We start from the raw sequence: 26,504 nt of genomic DNA, 5'->3' as shown, positions 1-26,504 counted from the left end.
GGAATAGGATATATAATCCAATTGACAGCATTTAGATAACTTACACCATTTCCTCTGTTGATGATTATTTTCAGTGTGAAATCGTAAGTATAATTTTCTTTGCCAATATTTCTATTGATTATGAAATCATCTGCCAACCCATCGATTGGAAAATCTTCTGCAAACCCCCATTAAACACTCTACATTTGTACATAACCCCCTCAAATCATAGATAAAAATGAAATTTAAATATTGCACTTAAGCGAACTTTACAAAGGGTGCATGGCCTTTTTTTATATTAAGCTTTTGTTGAAACACTATACAAAGTTTCATCTGTTATTCTACCTCTTTTCATTCATCGAATCAGTAATGCTGAATTTTCTTCTGGTCTTTGCAATATGTGCTGTTTATATTGCAAAAGCATATGCCATTCTTAATGACCTGTTTGAAAGAAATGAAAGCTAGAAATTATTTATAAGTATAATGACCAGACATCTTATAGCTTCCATGAAACTCCATATCATGTTCCTGTAAGAAAGACAGTGCTAATGAAAACGTAAATTCGTTTGCTTGAATTTTTTATTGATAAGCTCAAATTTTTGTTATTTTCTGTGAAGCCCACAAGGCGCCTCAAAACAAGGTTAATAATATTTTACAAGGCAGTTCGCCAACCTGTCGCTATACGCACAGATATACTCATACCTACAGATGCACGAACCAGACAAAATCACTCACTGACATACAAACACTTACAAGCATCAAAAGAAACATACAAATGGTCTTTATTTCACAAACTATAATACAATGGAATTTTTCCCCAGTTTGTTTTCCAAGCCACTAAAGTAGACATTTTATAGAAAAGCTAACCCCAGGTGTTCTCAAAACTATCATTTAAAAGGTTTCTTTTAATCACTAATGTAAATGAAAGCACAGTTTTTCTTTATATTAATTTTCTATTTATATAAGCTTAGGTCACACATGCGCACCGACAAGTAATCTTCAGCACTCAGAATTTTGTTGTAAAATAGAGGAAAAAGAAGGTAAAATAATGCGATTTTTATGGATAGCTTTACGCGAACTCTATCTCTGTCAATATTTCCCTCTCTCACTGCATGCATTATTTAAAATGTGGATGAAGAAATCAAACAGTGATTGACCTCAAAACAATGTATAAACAAGACAAATCTTTGCATAAACGCGGCCTTCCGGAAATTTCCCTTGGAGGAGAAAGCTTCCCCTGTTGACCAATCACACCCGCCGTGAGTTCCATGATTACAAGGGTTGTTCGAAAAATTAGTGGACTAACTAGTGGACTAGTGCCATAACTTTTTTTTTTACTTAACGTCATTTCGTATCCAGATTTTGAAAGCAATGGGAGAACAATAAATTCAAATGAAATATATAAAGAAATTTTAAAATATATTGTTTATTTCAAACTTATTTGAACTTAAAAACAAAGAAACTTTGATGTAACCATCAATTGTCTCTAGGAAAATAAATAAAGTAAACAATGGAAATGAGTTTTGATAGTCAAATCGCTTTCTTTGTGTGTTAAAAGACATGTGTATGAATGAATTAAGGAGACGATAGTCGAGATGATTTTGAAAACTTGAACCCGGATAAAATTAAACAATAACGATCGAAACCCTTTTAACTTCATCTATTTTTCAAGTGTATATTGTCTGCATAATATTTATGTAAGAATTCGATTCATGAATCAGCTTGTTTCAGAAATATATAAACCATATTCTTAGCCTAACATACGTTTTTTGCGATAAGTAAAATTAGCTGTCATAAAAAAAGGACCTGTCGTTATTTCGATATTAAATGATAAGCAACTTTATATATTAATATAAAAAACACATATTTCTTTAAAGATTCACTTTATGGAAGAAAATCTATTGCGTATTTCGTAATTTATAAAGGTAAAGAAGGTTCTGATGTATGTTTAGGTACCTTAATTCTGAATAACTTCTCTCACCTCAATCATTTACACCAAAACTTAAACTTAATATATGTATAGAACAGCACGGTCCTCTGGTCTGCAATAACGAAAATCGGACCGCGGAGCAGGTAAAAATGTTTTTTCTTTACAATTTGCACAATTGCACAAAAAAGGGGAAAAAATTCTAGACATATGCATTTAGATTTATTACATCGTTTCATATTCTAAACTATGAACCAATGTTATGCTTCCCTGAAAAGAAAAAAAAAAAGAAAAAACTTAAGGCATTACTCTTCGAAAAGGGCAAAAGAGATACAGGTGTAGAACCTCATTTTACAATTTTATGATACATACTGAGGAAAAATGAAAAAAGAAATCTCTCAATATGCTTAATAAAACACGAAATATGCCAAAAACCGAGCCAAGCATCTCTGCGTTTATTGCGCAGGCTATATTTGCGTTTACGTCAGGGTCCACTCAAAAAAATATATTCTTACAGCGAATTCGAAGTTGGACCGAATTGGCATATGTCGGGCTACAATTGCGCGAGAATGCTAAAGAGTTCTCCCCTATATGAGACAACTTGCCCATAAAAAATATTCGCCCTATTTAGTTTATAATTCAAACAGCCCTCGCAATAATGGAACTCAGGGCGTGTGTGACTGGATGCTTTCTCTTCCTAGGCATTTGTTTCCATGTCTGAGACTTTACGGAAGGCCGCGTTTGTGCCAAGTTCACAGATCTGTCTTGCTTATAGATTGTTTTGAGGTCAATCACTGCTTTATTTATTCATCTTTTTTCTTTTATATCTTAAACAGTAACTGTTTTCGTCCGTCCTCTTGCATCACCATTTAATATTTGAACGTTTTCAGCTTCTTCTCTGCAACCGCTCAACCAATTTCAAGCATTTTTTGCATAAGGCATCTAGGGTCAAGGGGGTCAAAAATTGTAAATTTCACGACTCACCCCGAAGCCTGAGGGTGGGGCGAAAACAATTTAAATTAATGCTATTTTTAAAAATCTTCTTCGTTACTTCTGGACACCAAGCAGTCAAACTGTTGGCATGATTGTGATCAACATTGAGTCCTCTACCAAAATTGAGAATTTCATGGCCCCAGGGTTGGGACTCTAGTGCGATGGCGGGGCTATATCGATCATGTAGTGAAACTGCATAATTTGTTTGAAAATATTTTTTTTGTTCCTGGGTATTAAACGAATAGGTAGGTATATAGTATAATGACCAGGAATACCTCTTCCAAAAGTCATAATTTTATTGACCCTAGATTGGCGATTCAGGTGTTATTTCCGGGCTCTATTGATATATATATAGTCATCAGGGTCACGGTTTCTGGTGTTAGGGTGGGGCTATATTGATTATATTATGAAAATACGGAAATCTACTTTGAAATCTTCTTCTCTGCTCCTGTATATTAAACCAATGAACCATGTACAAAGTTATAATGAGTAAGGGTGCTCCAAATTTATGAATTTAATTGTCCCTGCGTCAGAGGTTCTGGAGACTGGTGTTAGGGTGGGGCTCCAATGATTATGTGGTCAACATTTAAAATTTTTTAAAAAGTCTTTTCATTTGTTCCTGGGTATAATGCCAATAATCTAAGAAGCTCGAATCCACCTGGAACAGCATTTTTAAAGTTTAAAATGTCGCCTTTTCAAAGACTATTTCAAATTTTGTTTTAGACTTGTGTATTTTCCTTCAATCATCTACATGTATCCTTTATGCATGTTCATTCTTGATATTTAAAACACTAAAGAGATATCAAATCGTAAAAATCCAATGTACATCATGTACAGTTGTCAGTCAAGCGGAACAAACTTCAATATATGCACACTCTCTCCGAGGACAAGAATAACTCACTCTGTGTTACTCGATACAGGTATTCTTGGCAGCATTGAGTTACGATAAATTTCAATTGTATACTGTAAAATTATTACATTTGGCTGTGTATTCTTTTTGGCGTTTTTGGCTGAAAGCAATATCCTAATTCAAGTACAACGCTAAATGTCTCGCACATGTATCTATAAAGAAGACCATTAAGATAAGCGCTGAATCAAATCCACGCTAACTTGTTCAAAATCCAATTTCAGCCAAATATCGTACATGTACTTGCTAAATATATTACACTTACAATTGAAATTCGTCGTAACTCAAGATCAATGCTGCCAAGAATACCTGTATCGAGTATCACAGAGTTAGTAATTCTTGTCCTCGGAGAAATTGTGCAGATATTGAGGTTTGTTCCGCCTGATTGACAACTGTACATTGGATTGTTACGATCTGATATCTCTTTAGTGTCTTTAATAACAAGAATGGGCATATACATAAAGGATAGATAATTGAAGGAAAATACACAAGTCTAAAAAAAAAATTAAAGTAGTCTTTGAAGTGGTGATATTTAAAACTTAAAAATGTGGTTCCAGGTGGATTCGCTAGTCTGATTATATGAATGAAAGGTATAAAATTGAAGCAGATTATCAAAATAAGATTTTCTTATTTTTTCTAGCTTTTTTATGAATTTCGACCCGAGGGCAGGGGTGCCCCTTAAAAATCGTACGTTAAATTATTTCTTACATCCTACACAGTGGCTGCAGCGTTATTGTTGACAACTTACACGAACGATCACGTTACACGAACGATCCCGCACGATTAACGCATGATTAAACCTGTTACACGAACGATCCTTCACGCACACAATTCTATACGCTATACGATCTTACACGATTTCTAACGCAAACGCACGATTCTTCACTCAAAATAGTTCAAAATATTTAGGAATCGAAAGTTTCAAAACGAAATACGACTTAATACTAATTCAAGATTTGAAAGAATTATCAATATTATTTCATAGACTTTGAAAAATCCCGGAAACTGATAAATCTGTGACTAAATACATGTAAGACTTAATATTTCAGATTATAAATAATTATTTAAGTAATTCTCCGACCTAAGAAAACGGATTTTTTTCATTCTATCAGATGTACATGTATGTGGGTCGTATAATTTGATGAATTGGATTTCATGATATGCGATTTAAAAAAAATGGCATCATGGAATAACTTTAATTACAAATAATGATTATATCTGTATGTTTCCATTGATTCAATGTTTGTGAATCTCTACATAATGAACTTGCCAATTATTGAATTTTTTTTATTTGCAGATATTTAAAAATTAAATTAAAAGTAAGCTCCAGAGATACACACAGATAATCAAAACCCTCAAAATCATGTCTTGTGCATGTACATGTATATTCGTGGACTAAATATTTATATAAGCATTGATACATGTAAATATTCATGTATTTTGTACAAAAAAAATTATTGTTGATGCATCGATTTTAAAAATATCTCTACCAAAATAAGCAGCAGACAAGAATGAAAATCAGATACAAAAAAAAACATGATAAATAACTACGTACACTGTAAGATTTATCACAATACTGATCGCGCTAATTGACGAGAACTTTATATTGTACGACTTACTATAATGCTTTTTTACGAGCAATAATTACACGTAGTTCGTTCTACATTCAACATGTTCAAATATTTAAATTGTGCTTCATTTTATTTGCATTAAAATAAATTAATTAAAAAACAAGAGAAATGATTATTTGCTTATTTTACAAATAACATACCGATAAAAATTTACAAAACGAAATTTACACGATTCTAAACGCACAATCTCGCACGATTAAAACCGCAAACGATTGAGTCTGATACACGCACGATCTTGCACGTTACACGAACGATCACGCACGATACACGAACGATTCTACACGATTGGTTTGTCAACAATACCGTTCCAGCCACTGTAACCTATCAAAATATCACATTTTTATTTATTTAGGGGCAGGCCTGCCTTGAGGATATTTAGGCCAAAATTCATTTAAAAATCAACGCTTTAACTGCCAAAATGGTGGTTCGGCCATTTTTTGAGGTTAATTGAAAAGTTATAAATATTACATTTAAGTATAAAATGAAAATTTGAAAAATGTTGACATATATATGGTAGATAACAACAAATATAGATATATAATAATATTATAAGTCACTTTTCTTGAAATTTGTTTTCTCCTATAGGCTATTTCTTTAGTCATAGTGTATACACCCTTTCTAGATTTTTAAAATAGGTGGCCCCAGGGTCAGTGGTTCCTGTTTGGTTGGATGCACAACTTGTTATAAAGTGGAAATGCATTTTCTCGTGGTATTAAGTAACCAGGGGCCCGTTTCATCAAAGGTCGTACGCCCAGTCGTAGCGCTACGCCGGTGTAAAGTCAGGACTAGCGCGAAGAGTTGCGTTTCATTAAAGAGCGCATCATTACACCTGACTAAACTTCGGCCAAAATTCTACGTCTTCTCATGGGTAGGCGTAAGTTCGGGCGTAAAGTTTAAATTAACTTATTTAACTAATTTTAAAACAAGTAAGCGAATTCTAAAGAAAAAGTACGGTTCTTAGAAGTCTTTTAAATACAAACGTTGTATTATTTAATTTTGCATACTATGAGGAGGGGGGAGGGGGCGTTACAACCACTTGGGGGCGTTGTTGATTGGATTGATAATATACTAAATTAAATCTTCTCAGAAGAAAAAATTGTCTAAATACAAATTTCTTCGACCACCATTTCTTACGTTTTGACAAAGCATTCACACACATTTGATTATTGTATTGTATGTATAAGGTATTGTAAATCGACTATACATATATAGCTATATATTTATACCTTCGCCTGAAAAGCGGAAGGGTATATAGTTAGCGGAATGTCCGTCCGTCTTTTACGTTTTGGAATGCCATTGTGTCTTATTTCACTTTTTGGTCCCACTCATATTTTGGGTTTACCATAGCAAAACATGGACACTGCCATTATATTCATATGGGAGGCGGGATATCCATTAAAATCGTCCCTATTGAAGAAAAAAAATCGCAAAATTATATTTTGGGGCGGGGGGGGGGGGGGAATCGGTCTCAAAAACACAGTCATTCTCTTTCTGGTAATTTTCTACATTTAACTGAAAGAAAAAATAATTAACCTTAAAACCAGAAAGGTTTTTTATCATTTTCGAAGAGTCCATTTGTGGATTTCGAAAGTACCGGAGAGAGGGTTCAGAACCTCCCGAATTTGCAGAATAATGAACATTTAATGTACAGAGTTAGGGGCGAAGGTAATTTTTCTTCTAGGTACATGTGTATCTGAGACAAGTGAAGTCCCTGAGAACAAAGACGAAACCCGGGGATAGGGGTCTCATAGACGATAAGAAATTTTTAATTGTGAAAATATTATCACTTTTATTATATCGATGTAAGACGGACATAATTACACAGTAAAGTTCAAGAAATGATTTATTCCTAAAAATATTTTTTTTTTCTCAGACATTGATGCAGAAGACATATTTATTTTTCATGATTTCGTCTAAAAGAGTAAATTTTACATACTATAGCATAATCTGAGTGCATATAAGGCACATGTAAGAGAACAATATGCATATTTTTGAATTCCTGCATAACTTAAATTCTAATGGAAAACAAAATAAAGACTAAGTGTAACTTTAATTTCTAAGGGGGGGGGGCACGCAAGCAGAGACTTTCTGTAAGAATATTTTTGTAGTCAGTTCTCTCTCTCTCTCTCTCTCTATCTCTCTGCATACTTGTAAAACGGTACATTAAATTTAAGCTGCAGATAATTAAGAATTAGAAGGGATTGTCCTACATGTACCTTAAAGTAAACGTGTAAATTTATTTCTTGACTTAAAATGTGTACACATGTAAACTGCATTTTTATACATTATTTTTGCTTTCAATTAAGTATACATATCTTATAAAAATAATGTTTTAAAATCGTATTCTGTCTAAAACTTATTAGTATTTTATCAGTAGAGTAAGTAATTATCGAATCATGAAATGACTATCCAATATAAACAGTTTAGCTTTTAATCAAATTCTGAAATACATGTACGATCCTTTTCTAAATTTATAAGACTGTTGTTATTGAAATATTGTAATAACCTAAAATCGATTTCTTATAAGGTACATGTCTCCTAATGACCCTATAAATCAATGCATGTTTCAATCAGTGCAACTATTTATAATTCTATAATTTGTGTTATTCTATTCTTTTACGTGCTAGAATTATATACATGTTTGTACGCAGTGGACAGTGTTTATATTTTTTGCGCCAGCGCAATTCAACGTTGTCAAGGACTTAGTCCTGTGACTAAGCGTTTAGTTTACGACTAGACTTACGCCACTTGGTGAAACGCAAATTCCGCCTGACTAAATTTTGGCGTAAGTCCCGGAAGTACACCTAAGTTTAGGCTTAAATCTACGACCTTTGATGAAACGGGCCCCAGAGAAGGCATGCTAAGGGTAAAGTTATGATAAGCAATGCACCCTTTCAAAATTGTAAATTTTCTGGCCTGTAGTTTAAAACGTTATCCAAATTAATTATTTGGAAAGTATTTACATGATACTCAAGTGACATATAAGGTTCATTAGCCTCTTGTTGATTAGGTATACACAGAATTCTGATCCGTATTTAGATTCGGTACAAAAATGAAGACGGTTGACATGAAACAATGATTAGTTATAATCGCTAACATGGCCATCATACAACGTATCACAAAATTTTCGAAATGCAGACCCAAGCTTCTTAAGATATATACCTTAGTTGTTGATATTTGTCATACCGTAATCTGAACATTCGAGATTTTTTAACTTACAAATGTTTGGGTATTTAGATATCAAATAGTACTTATAAGCATTTACAATAATAGATATCTGTAAAATTAAAAATAATGAAAACCTAGCTTAAGACAGCAGAATATTAATTGACAAGATTGGAAATACAAAATTTTACGTCATTTCGGACTGAACAATCCAGGTACGATTCGGCGCGATGTGCGTCTAGGGAAACCTCGTTTTGAAATAATAGTTTGAATTCCTTTTCAATTAACAACACCTACCCTCGTAAGCAAAGTTTTACCGATTGATCTAGAAGACGAAAAATGTTAAAATGTTGAAAAAAATCTTATTTTGAAATAAATAGATGCTTTTTGTCTCGTGATTTGAAAGATAAGTGTGTGTGTGTGGGGGGGGGGTGTTGTTTGGCTACAGTTGGCTGAAAAATCTTGAAAATAAATAAGAATGAAATTAAGATTTTAATTCGTCTCCTCCACCTTTTGCAGTTGCCAATCATTTCTCAGTGAAGAAAAAATAGTATCTCCTTGTTTACTATAAATGAATTATATATATATATATATATATATATATATATATATATATATATATATATATATATATATATATATATATATATATATATATATATATATATATATATATATATATAACGTATATATATAATCCAGAGTTTGGAAAAGATGATCACATTTTATTCCAAAGCGCTTTCGCTTTTCAAATGTTAACACACGACACACGACGACTGACAAAACGGATAGCAATAGGCCACCTGAGTGACTCAGTTGACCTAAAAATAGGAGGTGCACAACGGCATTAGGTAATAATGAATCTGTGAAATTCTCAATAAATTTTATTTAGAAGAGTTGCGGATACGATATGGCTATCTCAAAGCGTAACAGACGGACGGACGGACATTCCGATCACTAAATTTACATCCCACCTTTTCAAGCGGGGATGGGTGGTATAATAACACTTTTCCTCTTAACGAAAAGCATTATGCATAAAATAGAACGGCGATTGGAACGAAGATGGACCCTTTTATGCTGGGATATCTAGAGGAAAAGATATATTTAAAAACAATTCAGTACGTATACTAGAGGAAAAGATATATTAAAATCAATTCAGTTATTTAACAACAAACTGAAAATATAAAGAACTAATGGAAAAGATACCTTGACGATTGTTTTATTATTTGGAACGACAGCGATGTAAACCTTCTAATAACGCTGGAAAACGTGTACTGATTATTTGTTTTCGGACTTTCAGAGACTTATGATCTGATTGTGTCATGGGGTTGATGTTTGATCAATTTCTATTCTGGAACTATCTAATAAGATAATTTGGTTGTCTTTCAAATGTTGTTGAAGAAAAAGTCACATTGAAGATTTTAAAAAAATGATAAATATTCCTTTTAAAGTAATGATTTGTATATGATCATGAAGATTGTATTATGAAATATCTTAGAATAAGTTTGTAAGACTTTTCCTTTTGTTTCCGTTCACTTAAATTGATGTTTCTTTTTCTCTGAGTGTGTAAAATATCCTTAATTTAAAACCAGCTGAATATTATATGTAAAGGATAGACAAATTAACATGTTTGCCTAACTTAAAAAAATAGACATTGAAGAAGAAAGAATTTTCCATAGGCCATCATTGATTGTTAAAAATTATGACAACATGTCATCTTAAATAAAACATAAAGAAAATCTTTGATGATGTATTATATGAGAAACTTAGCTAAATTTAGTTTTCGGCTGTTTTTATTGTTATTTTTATGTCCGTGGATTGTAAAAATTGCAAATTATATGTATATTTTAAATTAGAAAATCATTTTGTATGGGGGTGGGGGTCCAAGGAAAATTTTTCCGATTAAAATTTTTTGACACATTCTTATATTACATATACGAAATCTGCCTGATATGTATATACTATACGCGTCTGCATTTTACATGGGCCAATTTCTGTTACGTTAATTTGCTTGAATTGCATTTGGTTTTTTTCAACGAAAACAAAACTGAACGAAATTTTATCAAAAAGAAAATAAGTGCTTTTTCATTTTTTTTTTATTTTTTACGTTAATTTATTTTTTTACAGGACTCAGATGCATTTCACACTTTTGCTTCTATTTGGTTTTCCAATAACCAGTGGATATGGTTGGTGGAAGAGTCCAGAAAATGGACCAACATGTTTAGAGGGTACATGTGGAGAATTCGATACCACATGTGAATGTTCTTTTACCATAGAACATGGTTTAACAATGATGACATCTCACCCTGATCCATTTTTAGTTTGGCCAAAAGGAGGAAATCTTTATAAATATGATGATAAAACAGCAGAACACCCACTTCCAGAGGAGGTAACAAAAGATGTTATAACGGCTGACGGATACGGATCGCGTCTTGTTATTCTTATGAACGGAAAATTTCCCGGTCCTCTAATAGAAGCGTATGAAGATCAAATGATGATCATACATGTTCGCAACCTGATGCACACAGACTCGACAACTGTCCATTGGCATGGTCAACATCAACGAGGAACTGTCCATTATGACGGCGTGGGGTTTGTTACGCAATGCCCAATACCACCAGGACAAACTTTTACATACAAGTTTAAGACATACCCCCACGGTTCTTTTTTTTACCACGCCCATATTGGGGATCAGAGAAGCATGGGTTTGTACGGGGGATTAGTTATTTACCCACGGCAAAACTTGTCCCAACCACAGGAAGGTTTTTCGCTTCTTTTACAGGACTGGAATCACAGTGATGATCCTGAAGCAATTTACCAAAGGATGTTAAACGGGGTCTATGATCTTTCAACCCTTACAAAAATAGACACTACACAAGCAGTTGATGGCGCAAACTTCAGTCGATTTCATTTCCATTCGGGAATTTTTAATGGAAAAGGGCGCTTTTATTCAACATCTAATTCAAGTAATGGGGCTCCTTTAGAGGAATTTCAAGTTGAACCTAATAAGCTTTATCGTTTTCGAGTAATTAGTGCAGCAACACTGTACCCTTTTCGTGTGTTTGTTGAAGGGCATCCAGAACTGATTTTGAAAGCGTCCGATGGATATGAAATCCAAGGAGGTTATGGTAATGACTCAAAAGAAATAGTGGTGGAGTCATTCATAATTCATCCTGGGGAACGATATGATTTCATATTAAAAACTGATAAAAGTCCAGGTACTTACTTGCTGGTTGCAGAAAGCATAGAAGTAATTCCAGATTCTCTTAATGAATATCGAGCAGCTGAGGCTATTATCCATTATAAAAATTCGTCGTTCATATACCCTGCAAAATCTACACCTAACCCTTGTTCAAAGGAAAAACCATGTGCAACCTTCAACTGTCCGTTCCGATACTATCCTACTGAATCAAACAGAAAATGTATCACGTATGACAAGGTTTATGGAAATGAAACAGCATCAAATTTCGACGAACTAACTGATGTATACGAAACACTCTTTTTCAATTTTGCCTTTCCTGGAGAACCAGGAAATACTCCAGGGTCAATAAATGGGCATCAGTTTGAAGTACCAGAATATCCTATTATTTCCAAAGTAAAATATACTTCTGTCTGTATCCCTTCAAAGTGTACAGATGATTCTATCTGCACTTGTACATATACTAAGGATCTGGTCAAAGACAAAGTTTATCAGTTTGTTCTAACTAACATTGGAAATGGACGTGGATGGTCACATCCAGTGCATCTTCATGGACACTATTTTTATGTACTGAAGATAGGCTTTGGTACTTACAATAATATCACAGCAAAATTTATATCAGAAACGGATGACATTAAATGCTTCGGTACAAAGAGCTATTGCAATTCAGCCTCTTGGAAAAACGATTCCTGGAATCTTAATGCTTCATCTATCACGGGTCTCCTAACAACATCTCCAGCAAAGAAGGACACAATTATAGTACCAACTGGTGGATATGTAGTGATTCGAATGAAAGCTGATAATCCCGGGGCATGGTTTTTTCACTGTCATATTGATCTTCACAATACTAATGGGATGGCAATGGTTTTATTGGAAGCTAAAGATGTCTATCCGAAGGAACCTGAAAATTATCAATCCTGTTGGCATGTTAATAACACTGAGTGCAAAGAAGGTATTGAATTTTCATTACGTTTACCTTTCTCCGAATTCATAAGTTAACTTTTCTTTAATTAAAGCTATTTCTCAATCAAGTGGTACCAAGCCTACATATCCTTAATTAGTTAAGATTACCGCTTCATACAGTGCTTGGAAATTGAAAGCCATGGTTTCTTAAAAGCTAACGATTTTATTTTTACGTTTCATGCATTCTGATTGTAATCTTCAGTTCTCTGCAGTTTATGTTCAACAGTTGCTTCAGTATTCAAGCAATCTGTTTGAATTTAACTGGATTCGTATAAGGTGGAGTTTATTAAGCAACTTCTTCATGAGAAAACACTGACTGTGAACTTAATCTTGCGATCAACATTTCGATATACCGACAACGTATTATCAATCAACAATAGTAACCTCAATTTAAATGCCTACTTGATGATCCCAGTAAGCTTCAAATACAATACACTGTACTTTTTTGTATCTTACAGATGTTAGTGAAAAGTGCTACGATTCTGCATTGATTTTACTTTTTCATCGTTAAAATTCTATTTGTATGTCTGATTGAATTTTGTGCTGGTCAAGTACATTAAATAAACAAAAGAATTAATTCAATATTATCGCGCCACTTTTCATATATATATCATTGAATTAGTTAATCACAAATTTGCAATAAAGATTTCCGATGTCAAAAATGCAGCTCATATTGCTTTAACACACGACACATAACGCACGGCGACGGATGAAAGCAGATAGTAATAGGTAACCTGAGTGACTCGAGTGACCTTAAAATGATTGGTTCCCCTGCCCACCTACAGATTTCTTAAAATGCTCCGAATTAAAACGTTTTCTTATTTCTTATTTCTTCTCTTTTTATTTCTTTTATCCCGTCTACAAACATGTTTATTTGGAGGGGGGGGGTATTTTTCTATCAATCTATCGACCTTTACTCTAATAAGTCGGGAGAGGGCAACCAATCAATATGTTAAAGATGACATAGCTCCATATATATATATATAGTTATGATAAGCAAGAGTGCCTCTACCAAAATTCTGAATTTTATGGCCCCAGGGTCAGGGGATCTGGTGTAAGGGCGGGGCTCTATTGATTATATAGTGAAAATACATGAATTCTTTGAAAATCTTCTTCTCTGCTCCTAGGTATTAAATAAACTAATGAAGTACATAGTAATGATGAGCAAGAGTGCCTCTACCAATATTGTGAATTTTATGGCCCTAGGGTCAGGGGTTCTGGTGTTAAGGTGGGTCTCTATTGATTATAAAGTCAAAATACATTAAATCTTTGAAATTTTTTTTTCTCTGCTCCTAGGTATTAAATAAACTAAGTAAGTTCATAGTTATGATGAGCAAGAATGCCGCTTCCAAAATTGTGAATTATATGGCCCCAGGGTCAGGGGTTCTGGTGTTAGGGCGGGGCTCTATTGATTATATAGTGAAAATACATGAATTCTTTGAAAATATTCTTCTCTGCCCCTGGGTATTAAGCAGATGAAGTACCTATATAGTTATGATGAGCAAGGGCCCTAATCTTCCAGAATTGTGAATTTGAAGGCCCAGGGGTCAATTTGAAGGTCAGGGGTACCATAGAGGGGGGGGGGGGCTGTACATTACTGAAAATGAATGACTTGTTTGAAATCTGCTCCTTGGTATTAAACTCAAATATTTCTGAAAAGCACGGATGCCTTTTCAAAAATTGTGCAATGTGTGGATCTAGGCCTAAAGGTCAGGGGTTCTTGTTTGGTAGGGGCACTACTGATTATTGCTGAATATTACTGGTTAGTTGAAATGCATTTTTTGTACCCGTACCCTGCCTATGGATAGTAAGTAACCAAACTAAACAACTGTTAAATGTATAGTTATGATCAATGTTGCCTCTTTCAAACTTGTGAATGCCATAGCATCTGACTTAAAGCATGAATCAAATTCAGTCACTGCAAAGTTGTTGAATAATGCTCAGGTGACCTATAAGGCCCATGGGCCTCTTGTTTAATAATGCACACGGATAAAAACGACCCCAAAGCCATAACTTCTACAAAAAAGGGGGTCATTTTTCTACGTAGAATATTGCCCGGGGGGGGGGGGGGCAAATTTGTACGTTTATAAATGACCCGCGGTCAATATTTTACCTGTGAGTACTAGTATGTCCTCTGGTTGTTAGAGAGGTAGACGCTTGGGCTAATGATTGTCCTGTTTACATAATCACATGATGGTTTAAGATCTATTTTGTATCGACAGTTTTGATTTTAACAAACGTGATGAAAACCCACTAATAGGCCAAGTAAAGCGAGTGACAGTGACGAGTGACAGTCACTGTGATGATTGCCTAATGTTACATGTCTGTAGAAAAAACGTGTAGACTTACATTATTCATGTCCTCCTTTCTACTTTCGTTTTTACGTGCACGACGTGCAATTCGAATTATCAACCTTTGTGTCGCTAGTTTATAACGATAGGAAACTTTGGTCTGTTTTTCATAGAAGCACTTGAAATAACTTAAGAAATATAATTTTATTTTATCCGCAGTTTCTAAAACAAAATGTTCGAGTATATTACTGTTAATCATGTCCATATGTCCGTCCGTCTGTCACATTTTTAAGGTCACCTGAGTAAACATATTGCTATCTGTTTTCGTCCGTCGTCGTGCGGTGTGTGTGTCGTGCGTTAACATTTGAACATTTTTAGCTTCTTCTGTGAAACCACTCAACTAATTTCCACCAAATTTGGTATACCGTATTTATGGGTGAAGGGGAACAAAATTGTAAATTTCATGGTCCCTGTCCCCCTGGGGCATTTGTGGTGGTGTCCAAACCACCAAAAATAATACAATCTTTAAAAATCTTCTTCTTTGCTTCTGGACATAAAGCAGTCAAACTGTTAGCATGAATGTTATGATCATTGAGTCGTGTACCAAAATTGTGAAATTCATGGCCCCAGGGTTAGGGCTTTTCAGAACTAGGGCGGGGCTCTATTGATTACGTCGTGAAAATACATCAATTCTTTGAAATACTGTTCTCTGCTCCTGAGTATTAAACAACCAAACTAAGTATGTACATGTAGTTATGCTGAGGAAGAACGCATTTTCCAAAATTGATTATTTTATGGCCCAAGGGTCAGGGTTTCTGGTGTTAAGGTGGGGCTCTATTGATGAATGAAAATACATTAATTCCTTGAAAATCGTCTTCTCTTTCCCTTGGTTTTAACTTACTAGGTATAGATATGGTAAGCAAAAAATCTTCCAAAACTGTGAATTTTATGGCCACAGGATCAGGTGTTCTGGTGTCAGGGTGGGGCTCCATTGATTATATAGTGAAAATGCATCTATTCTTTGAAAGTCATTACATGTAATTCCTTGAAAATCATCTTTTTTGCTCATGGGCGTGAAACAAACTAACTAAGTATATAATTACGATAAGAAAAGACACCTCTTCCAAAATTGTGAATTTTTCGGCCCAAGGGTCAGGGAATTGTATTGGGGTGGGGCCGTATTGATTATACAGTGGAAATGCTTTGTTTCTTTAAAAATCTTCTTCTCTGCTCCTGGGTATTACATAAATTAACACATAGTTTTGATAAGGAAACATGCCTTTCAAAAAATGTTATCTTTAGGGCCCCAGGGTAAGGGGTTCTTTTCTTAGAACGGGGCTGTATGGAATTTATAGGGAAAATGCAGAGATTCTTTGAAAATCTTCTACTATGTTCCTGGGTAATAAACAAACTAACTAAGTATATAGTTATTATGAGCAAGAATGCCTCTTAAAAAATTGTAAATTTTATAGCCCCAGGGTTAGGGGTTCTGGTGTTAAGGTACCGGTGGGCTCTACTGATTATATAGTAAAAATACATTAAATCTTTGAAGATGTTCTTCTCTGCTCCAGGGTATTTAACAGATGAACTATCTATAAAGCTATGATAAGCAAGGGTAATTCTATTTAGCTCGTTTGAGCCAAAGGCTCAAGTGAGCTTTTCTGATCAAGATTTGTCCGTTGTCTGTCGTTGTCGTCGTTGTCGTTGTAAACTTTTCACATTTTCATCAGCTTCTCAAGAACAACTGGGCCAATTTCAATCAAACTTGCTACAAAGTATCCTTGGGTAGATAGAATTCAAGTTTTTACAAATGAAGGGCCACGCCCTTTTCCACGGGGAGATAATTATGAATAAGAGAAAAGTCAATGGCATTTTTTAAAAATCTTCTTCTCAAGAACCATTGGGCCAGGAAAGATGAAACTCATGTGGAATCATCCTCAGGTATTGTAGATTCAAGTTTGTTCAAATCATAACCCCCAGGGGTAGGGTGGGGCCAAAATGGCTGATGAAAGTTTTACATAGGAATATATAGGAAAAATCTTCTTCTCAAGAAACATTGAGACAGGAAAGATGAAACTCATGTGGAATCATCCCCAGGTAGTGTAGATTCAAATTTGTTCAAATCATCACCCCCAGGGTAGGGTGGGCCAAATGGCCGATAAAAGTTTTACATAGGAATATATAGGGAAACCTTTTAAAATCTTTTTTTCAAGTACTTCAAAGCCATCCTTAGTGATACATGTATTTATAGGGAATCATCCTCAGGTAGTGTAGATTCTAGTTCGTTCAAATCATGACCCCCTGGGGGGTTAAAATTCAAGCCACCCCCCCCTCAATAAATTTTCAGTTCTGATCTCATATGTGCTTTTTCCTAGCCAATTGCTCAGGTGAGCGATGTGGCCCCCGGGCCTCTTGTTGAATTGTGAATTTAAACCCGTGGGTCAGGGGTACCCTGGGGGCTCTTTCTTATATACTGAAAAGAAATTGTTTGAAATCTGCTCCTGGGTATTTATCAAACATTTTTGATAAGCTATGGTGCCATTTCCAAAATTTTGAAATGTGTGGACCAAGGGTCGGGAGTTCATGTGTGGTAGTGGCACTACTGATTATTGCTGAATATTACTGATTAGTCGAAATGCCTTTTTTTACCCTACTTTGTCCATAGATAGTTAGTAACCAAAGTAAGCAAGTAACCAAGTGTATAGCTATGATAAGTAATGGTGCCTCTTTCAAAATTGTGAATGCTATGGCGTCTAAATTAATAAACATGTATGAACCAAATTCAATCGTTAGGAAGTTGTTGCATGATTCTCAGGTAACCTTTAAGGCCAAAGGGCCTCTTGTCTTAATGAAACTCCCGTTACATTTTTACAGTAGCCTACTAATCTTTTGAGAGATTTTTGTTGGTGTCTTGTGCAGTAAGGTTAAGGAATTTATATTTTCTTCAAGGGTGTCAAATAAGGGGCAAAATGTCTTTAATAAATGAAAAAAGCCCCTGTTTCCATGAACTCCTCCTACATTTTACACAAAAGCCTAATCATCTTTTGGGAGATGGTCGGTGGTTTCATGTAGATGTGCAGTGAGGTTTTGTAATTTTCATTTTGCTCGGGAGGAGGGGGTCGAATGGGGGTCAAAAATGAAGTTTTTTATGAAACAAGAGACACAAGGGACTTTTAGGTCACCTGTGTATCATGTAACAACTTCCCAACGATTGAATTGCTGCACGTTTCTAAAAAAAAAAGGTCATGAAATTTACAACTTTAAAAGAGGCACCATTGCTTATAATAACTCTTACTTTGGTTACTTAATACTATAGATCACTAAATTTTCGTGACACTTTATTTTCGCGAGATAGTCAGTGGCCCTTTATAGCCAAAATATAATTTTTCATGAATTGTTGTTTTTCCTCTATATAAACGTTAGGAATACTTTAAAACAATGAAATTTTTGCGAGCTCATTTTCTCGCGTAAATACGCGAAAATTAAGTTCTCGCGAATAAAGCGTGATTTACAGTACAAAGAGGTGGATCAGGGTAAAAAAGAGCAAATGCATTTCCACTTTATAATCAGCTGTGCACCCGACCCATGGCCACATGAACCACTGACTCTGGGGGCTCGTATTTCAAAATTCTAAAAAAAAATCATCATAAAGAACGAGTGCACTTATGGGCCCCGGTAAAATGTGAAAAAACAAACAATCAAATTAAGCAAATTTTTTCATCCCAAATCATTAATTGATATCTAAACCGTACGATTCAACAAATTTTACCACTGAAATCCACGAATATACAAAGAACAAAACTATACAATGTGGTAGGGGTCAGCCGACATTTGCGATTTTCTATAGTAAATCGAGAACGGTCATTCATTTCAAAGCCTTTGTTAACTATGAGCCTAACGTTGTGCAAACTTGTGCGAATGACAAAAGACGCATATTACATTTATAAAACTTATGTGAAAGTATGAAATTTGTACACGATTAGGCTCGTACTTAAAATATTTAAAATGTATAAAAAGTACACTGTTTTTCCTATAGCAAGTGAGAGCTATTTACCTGTATGACTCATGTTGAACCCACGTGTGGAATAAATTATTTAAAATACCGATAGTCACGTGAGTTCTACCCAGGTAAACATTCCTCAAAAGTGCTCACTGTAAAACATAAGCAGGTTTTGTTTCAGTAAGTCAAAGTCGTGCCGCTTAGAGATGTTTGTATGTATTTGTTTTTAAGAACATGGGAGGGTAATGAGATCTAAGTGTCGTTCATTAAACATTTTTAACCTTTACGCAAGACAATGAAACAGGTATTGAAAGCCACCTATAACACTCCTTTTTAATTTCAAATTCAATGAAACTACTATTGTAATTTTTCAAATGCAAGAGTACCAATTTCTTAGTTTAATCATTTTAGATACAGGCAACTACACAACTTCATTCCATATTTTTAAAAACAGGTTTGGCGCAAGAAATATCATCCGCAAACGCGCCCGCCTATGATCCACCATCAGATTGTTCAAGTATCGATTTAAATATATTTCCTTGATTTACATAAACGAAACTAAAAGAAGGTTCGGTACGACTTTTCCGGATTTATTGGGTATCTCCAAACTCTTTAAAATATTCAATTGTTTCAAATCCCCGCTGATTTAAGTGGCGCTTAACATGCTTTTTGATTAGAAATATCCAGTAGTATCTAACTATTACCAATAGAGAACGATTTGGAAATATATATTGAAGTAAAATGGCACATAAAAAGGGCCCATTAAGTATTGCTTAAGTGCACTTGTCCTTTGATTCATCATAAATGGTTGATTAATACCAAAGAACAGATTTTAAAGCATTCAGACTATGTAACCCCCACCCTAACTACCCCTGACCTAGGGGCCCTGGAATTCGCCATTTTGGAAGAGGTACCTTTCATCATCCTTAATATGTACCTAGATCATTGGCATAATACCCAAAAGCAAAGGAAAAGATTTTCAAGGAATTCATGCATTTTTACTAATATAATTAATAGAGCCCGCCCGAAAGACTGAACCCCTGACGAAGGGGCCATGAAATTTATATTTTTTTAGGGGGAATCATTATTCAACATAACTCTACATAATTCACTAGTTAACCAGAAGTCTCTGTCAAGACTGAAGCTCTACTGGTTTGTACTTATAACAAAGGAAGAGAAAAGTACTTAAGCTTTTGGGAATTGAAAGTTTACAACAGCAATAAATAGAATAATGAACCTTCAAGTTGATAAAATCTCTTTATGCATGTTGTTAGTGTAGTCTACTTGTGTGCCAAGTTATATTGAAATCAGACAAAAATGTAGGAGGAGTAGCATTTTGAAAGGATTTCACAGAAATTTGTATCTTTAGTAACCATGGCAACACCTTTCATCGAAATCAATAACCGATGCACAGAATTATGTATCTTAGTGTAGTCTACTTGTGTGCCAAGTTATATTGAAATCAGACCAAAACTGTAGGAGGAGTAGCATTTTGAAAAATTGTTTACAGACAGACAGACAGAAGGACAGACGGACGGACGCCGGACGCATTACTATCGCATAAGCTCTTCTGGTCTCTGACCAGTGGAGCTAAAAACCAAGGAGCAGAGGAGAACATTTTAAAAGAATTAATGTATTTCAATGAAATATTCAATAGAGACCCGCCCTGAACCCCCTCCCCCCTATGAGAACCCCTGACCCTGGGGCCATGAAATTCAAAATTTTAGGACGAGACAGCATTATGCAACATAAATATGTATATGATTTAGTTAATTTTAAACCTACGAGCAGAGAAGAAGATTTTTAAAGAATTATAAAGAATGTATTTTCACTTAAACAATCAATATAGAGCCCCACCTTATCCCCAGAACCTAAATCCAGGGGCCAAGAGATTCACAATTTTAGAAGAGGTATCCTTCCTCATCATAACCATGTACATCCCTAACAAAAGCACTATAGTTAACTATTAATAGCTTCCTATAGTAAATCAAGGTGTCAAAGTTTTCGCCAAAATTTTTTAAAGTGTCAAAGTTTTCTCCAAATTTTTTAAAGTGTTAAAGTTTTCGACAAAGGTTTCCAAAGTATCAAAGTTTTCGCCAATGTTTTTTTTTAAGTGTCAAAGTTTCCGATAAAGTTTTTTCAAAGTATCAAAGTTATCACTATATTAAATCAAAGTTTTGAAAGTGTCAAAGTTATAACTATATTTAACTATAGTAAAGTATAGTTAACTATAGTAAACTATAGAACACTATAGTATTTTTTTGTCAGGGAATTAGTTCACTGGTTTAATGCCTAGGAGCAGAAAAGAAGATGTTCAAAGAATTTATACATTTTCACTTTATAATTAATAGAGGCCCACCGCAGCACCAGAACCCCTGACTCAGGGGCCATGAAATTCACAGTTCTGGAAGGAACAGCATTTTCAACATAATTATGTATTTGGTTTGTTTATTAAATACTAAGGAGCAGAGAAGATTTTCAGAGAAAAAATGCATTTTCACTATATAATCTATATAGCCCCACCCTAGCACCTGCATAAGAACCCCTGGCCCTGGGTCCATGAAATTCACAATTTCGGAAGAGGCAGCCTTATTGAACATAACTACATGTATGTACTTGGTTCGTTTATCTAATGCCAAGTAGCAGAGGAGATGATTTTCAAAGAAAAAATGCATTTTTACTATATAATCTATTGAGCACTAGAACCCCTGACCCCGGGGCCATGAATTACAAAATTTTGGTAGATAACCGAATGCGGATTACAATCAGGCAAAAAGTTTTACTGCCTTCTGTCCAGGAGTAAAGAAGAGTATTTTTAAAGACAGCATTAATTGAAGTGGTTTGGCCCCAACCCTCAGGACCCTGGGGCTGGAGCCAGGGACCATGAGTTTCACAATTTTTGTTTCCCTTCACATATAGATGCGTTATGCCAAAATTGGTTGAAATTGGTTCACTGGTTTCAGAGAAGAAACTGAAAATAATCAAATGTTTACGCACGACGAACGACGACGGACGAAAACGGATAACAAATATTATAGGTCACCTCAGTTTACTCAGGGGACCTAAAAACACCTGGTCCACTAAACTCCTCCTACATTTTACACAAAATCCTTTAGAAAGATGGTTGGTTGTTTCATGTAGATGTGCAGTAAGGTTTAGGGTTCTTTTGAGGTTAAATTGGGGTCGAAAAATGACCTTTTTTAATGAACCCCCCCCCCTGATTCCCTTACACCTCCTACATTTAGACAGTAGCCTAATCATCTTTTAGAAGACGGTTGATGGTGTCATGTATATGTGCAGTAAGGTTTTGGAATTTTCATTTTAGCCGAGGGGAAGGGTGGGGGTTCAAACTGGTGTTGAAAATGGTTGTTTTTTTTTTAAATGAAAAAAGCCTACTGTTTTCTTGAACTCCTGTATTTTACACAGTTGCCTAATCATGTATTAGGAGATGGTTGGTGCTGTCGTGTAGATGTGCGGTAACTTTTTGGCATTTTTTTGCATTTTCGCTTTGCAAGCAGGTCAAACTTCAAGGTCAAGGATTAAAAGAATCATTATGAATTTAGAATGGCATTGTCACAGGTAAATGCACATGTGAATATTAAAGTCCTATATCCTAGCATTCAAAAGATAAAACCATTATGATCAAGTTAAAGGTTAAATTTATTGTGACAGCTGACCTGTTTAATGTGCGTTAAATTGAGAGAAAGTGCGTTAAAAGTGAACATCATTTTTTTTTACCATGGAGACACTTAACGTCTTTCGCAAAATATGTATAAAATAATATTTCATTACGTATATTTTATTGGTACAATATATTTTTTTATTTTTACATAATTTTCGTATATATCTTTCTTAAAACCGATAAAATTGCCTACCTTCATCGAGAGAGAGGAAAGAAGGACCCTCGATTTATTTCTTTATCATTTCTTCCTAAATATATGTGTACATGTTTCTCTACAATTAAGCATTCACTAAAACAATATCAACTAGTGCTAATTGTAACGGGGACCGTTACAGATGTTCCCCAAACGCTCCCCAACTCCCTTTTGGTGCCATATCCCCTGTAAGCCTCATTAAATAAGACAAACTCTATGGATTTGAAACTTTAACAACGTTTACCCAGAAGTGTACCAAGTTCATTTAGATTTTAGCAATGCACGTGTGCGCATATGAATGCATCTGCATAATGACCATATCATCTTGTCTAGTTACAATCTATATATTTAAATATACTAAATATTAAAGTATTTAATCCTAAAGTATTAAAAAATACGCTCATTCAAGTGTATATTTGATTTTACTCATTTCACGTGCAAGCACGTGCATACATAAGCATGGTGACCATACCTACTTGTAGAAGTCCATTACATCTATCTATGTTCTAAATCCCACCCCATTTGGTTGAAAACCAAGGGAGTTATAGCTGTTTAAAATTTCAGCCAATCAGAATGCAGCGCACGTACACGCACGTGTATGCATGTGCATGGTGACCATACTTTCTTGTAGAAGTCCATTATATCTATCTATGTTCCAAATCCCATCCTCTTTGGTTGAAAACCAAGGGAGTTATAGCTATTCAAAGTTTAAGCCAATCAGATTGCAGCGCACGTGCATGCACATGTTTTCATGAGAATTGTTATATATCATGTTGTTGGATATCTTAATGCATGGCTATGTTCAAAATTTCAAAGGATTTCGTCAAACAACAAGAAATATATTGAGACTTTAATTTTAGCCAATCAGAGCGAAGCGCACGTGCATGCGCGTGAGATTTGGGTATTTTTACCATGTCATATTTTCTATGCTACTATTATATCCTTATATTCTGAGTTTCAAAGCATTTCATCAAAAAAGTCAAAAGTTACGTCTATATCAATTAAATCGGTCATTTCACGTGTTGCACGTGCACGCTCTTGCAAGCACGTGCGCGCAAAATGACCTTTGTTCCGCAAATCTACATAACATGCCTACTAACCCTAAAAAGGTTTTACCTAAGTCGGATGTGTAGTTTACAAGATCACTCCGGGACAAAAAAGTACCCAGGAAGAAGAAGAAGAAGAAGAAGAAGAAGAAGAAAAATAATAATAATAAGAAAAAGAGTAAAAACAATATGTTCCCCAACTTCGTTTGGGGAACATAATAAGACATCTTTTTGAATTGCAGAAGAAAGTCTCAAGGTCATATTGTTGATCTGATTAACTATAGATTCTTGACTAAGCTTTGGCTGAAGTAACTTAAGAAAATCAAATACAAATCAAAAATAAAAATAAAATGCTTAAATATTTATTTTTCATACATATTAATAATAACCTATTTCAAATAAATAACTGTAAAATTAAGGCTGTCATCTTTTGCAGGAATAAAAAAAATAATGCTTTAAATATTCACCAAATAATTATAAAAAGACTGATATGCTGTGTTGAAAAAATATTTCAATGAGTATACAAACTTGGACTCCATTTTGTCGCATTTCCTGTACCACTTAAGGTCATATGTAAAAGTTATATCTCAGATCCTAAAGTAATTACTTAAGTCGTGCACATTTTTTTTTCAAAGTGTGATAATATTGTCGATATAAACTCACTTTGAAAATCAAAATTTTTTAAAGTGATTTACTTGATTCCAAATTCAATGCACTTTGAAATATTTTTTTCATAGTGTGCATCTTAACAATGCGCTATTTAATAAAACAAATATTTATATTACGCTAAGTCTGGGGATACGACCTTATCTTTGATGATACGGCCCCTGAGATTACGCTTAGAATATGAGCAATACTGTATAAAGAATAATTAAATTTTCACCATCTCAAACTAACAGTTTCGTGAAAAAAGAATATATATATTTTAGAACTATATCCAATTGTTATTTAATGGAAATAGAAGTATCGTAAATATATGTTTGCTGATGTAAGATTTATTTTAAATGCTAGCATTGGTTTTAAAATTATATTACTTTTCATTTGCAGATTGGAAGTATGCTACATTTGCCCTCATTGGATTCATTGGGTTAATTGGTTTGGCGATTGGGATTTATTTTTGCAAAAAGTACAAGTGTAATTTACTTACAAAATGTAAGAATTATGAAAATATTAACGAATAGTCCGCAAAACTATTTTATAAAAATAAATTCAGTGTATCATATTATTCCTTGTGATTTTAATACAATGAGAATACAAAGGAAAGTTTCTCTTTGGAATAAAAAGGTAAAGTCGTACGTTTTATATATTATACAAAGAAGCATTTTAGGTAGTGTGAATACTGATCTTTCCAAATATTATAAAATATTTCCAGAGCTTTGTAAATTATAGAAAAAAAATAAAAGAAATATATATCTCCTACCTCATGATATTGAAATTAACATTGTCAATAACAAAGTCATCTACCACTACATCTGCTTTTCTAAAAATTGCCAACTGCTTTCTCAATAAAAATGGAACAGAATCTTACTAATGAGAAGATGTAAATACTTGCTATGACCTTCATATCGGCATTATTCCTTTATTGCATGATATGGAGGGAATGAGGGAAATATAAAGTTTTCTACAACCACAAAACATGCATCATTTTCCCCTAGGCCTCGTTCAAGAATTCTTCATATTTTCCGAACACATTAAAAGAATGACATAATTCAAGAAAATTGAGAATCGTCATAAAACATGTACTGTAACATTTTCTATTCTCTCTGAAGAAAAAAAAACCAAAAAAACAAAAAAAAAACATTTGCTTTGTATCAGTGATGAGAAAAAAAAAACTTAACAATTTTAATAGCAGACAAAACATTAGTATATTGAGAAATATCACATTTTATACTCGATCTAAGTTCCTTGTTAAACACATTAAATTGTTACATTTTTAACAAAGTACAAGTATTATGAATGTTTTTAGACTAAAAAATAATAAATATCCAGTCTTGCAACAAGTCATGTTAAGGCAGAGTCATTATTGAAAGAGTTCATTACTTGTGATAATTTATGTTTATTGGACTCGACAATTTTCGGAGAAATTTGGACTGAACAATCCAGTTCCACGTTTAAAAACGTCTTTCTGATTTTGGGACACCGTCTTGTTTTGTTTAATTACAAAGAGAGCATTTGAAAGCTCGACATTTAACTGAACACTATCAAGAGGAGTTCAAATTCCTGTGCAAAAACACTGGCTAGATTACTAAGATTTTCCGTAACTGTTTCAGGATTTACATAAGCCGAAGTTAGGGTTTCTGATATGTCCCTCTTCTTCCAATCACATAACATTGGAGTGTGATTGAACGAAGTCTCAGATTTATGGCCGGTGTAACGACGAAATGTGACCCCTGTAGAATATTGACCAGGGGCTCATTTTTCTACGTAGAAAAATGACCCCGGGTCTATGTCCTACGACAAGTAGGGTCATTTTTCGACTGTAGAAAAACATTTGAGACCAAAAATTCTAAGACTCCACACACGTTGAA

At 34.3% G+C, this 26,504-nt stretch overlaps 1 protein-coding gene across 1 annotated transcript; it reads left to right on the top strand.

The window, feature by feature from the left end:
- Positions 1–25,157, top strand: LOC134234599 (uncharacterized). The gene is made up of 3 exons (XM_062716676.1): positions 1–83; positions 10,730–12,753; positions 25,024–25,157. Exons 1-3 carry the CDS (start codon positions 61–63, stop codon positions 25,155–25,157), a joined length of 2,181 nt encoding a protein of 726 aa, XP_062572660.1. The 5' UTR covers positions 1–60.
- The last annotated feature ends 1,347 nt before the right edge of the window (positions 25,158–26,504 follow it).

This window comes from Saccostrea cucullata, unplaced genomic scaffold (genome assembly GCF_032062105.1).
Source record: "Saccostrea cucullata isolate Sc308-1 unplaced genomic scaffold, CSIRO_AGI_Scuc_v1 ctg1504, whole genome shotgun sequence".
NCBI lineage: Eukaryota > Metazoa > Mollusca > Bivalvia > Ostreida > Ostreidae > Saccostrea > Saccostrea cuccullata.
This window is presented reverse-complemented; position numbering and strand designations above follow the sequence as displayed.

Coding starts and splice junctions, on each gene's coding strand:
- LOC134234599 (XM_062716676.1), top strand. CDS start 61: ATGATTATTTTCAGTGTGAAATC. Junction 84..10,729: donor ATTATTTTCAGTGTGAAATC/GTAAGTATAATT, acceptor ATTTTTTTACAG/GACTCAGATGCATTTCACAC. Junction 12,754..25,023: donor TAACACTGAGTGCAAAGAAG/GTATTGAATTTT, acceptor TTTCATTTGCAG/ATTGGAAGTATGCTACATTT.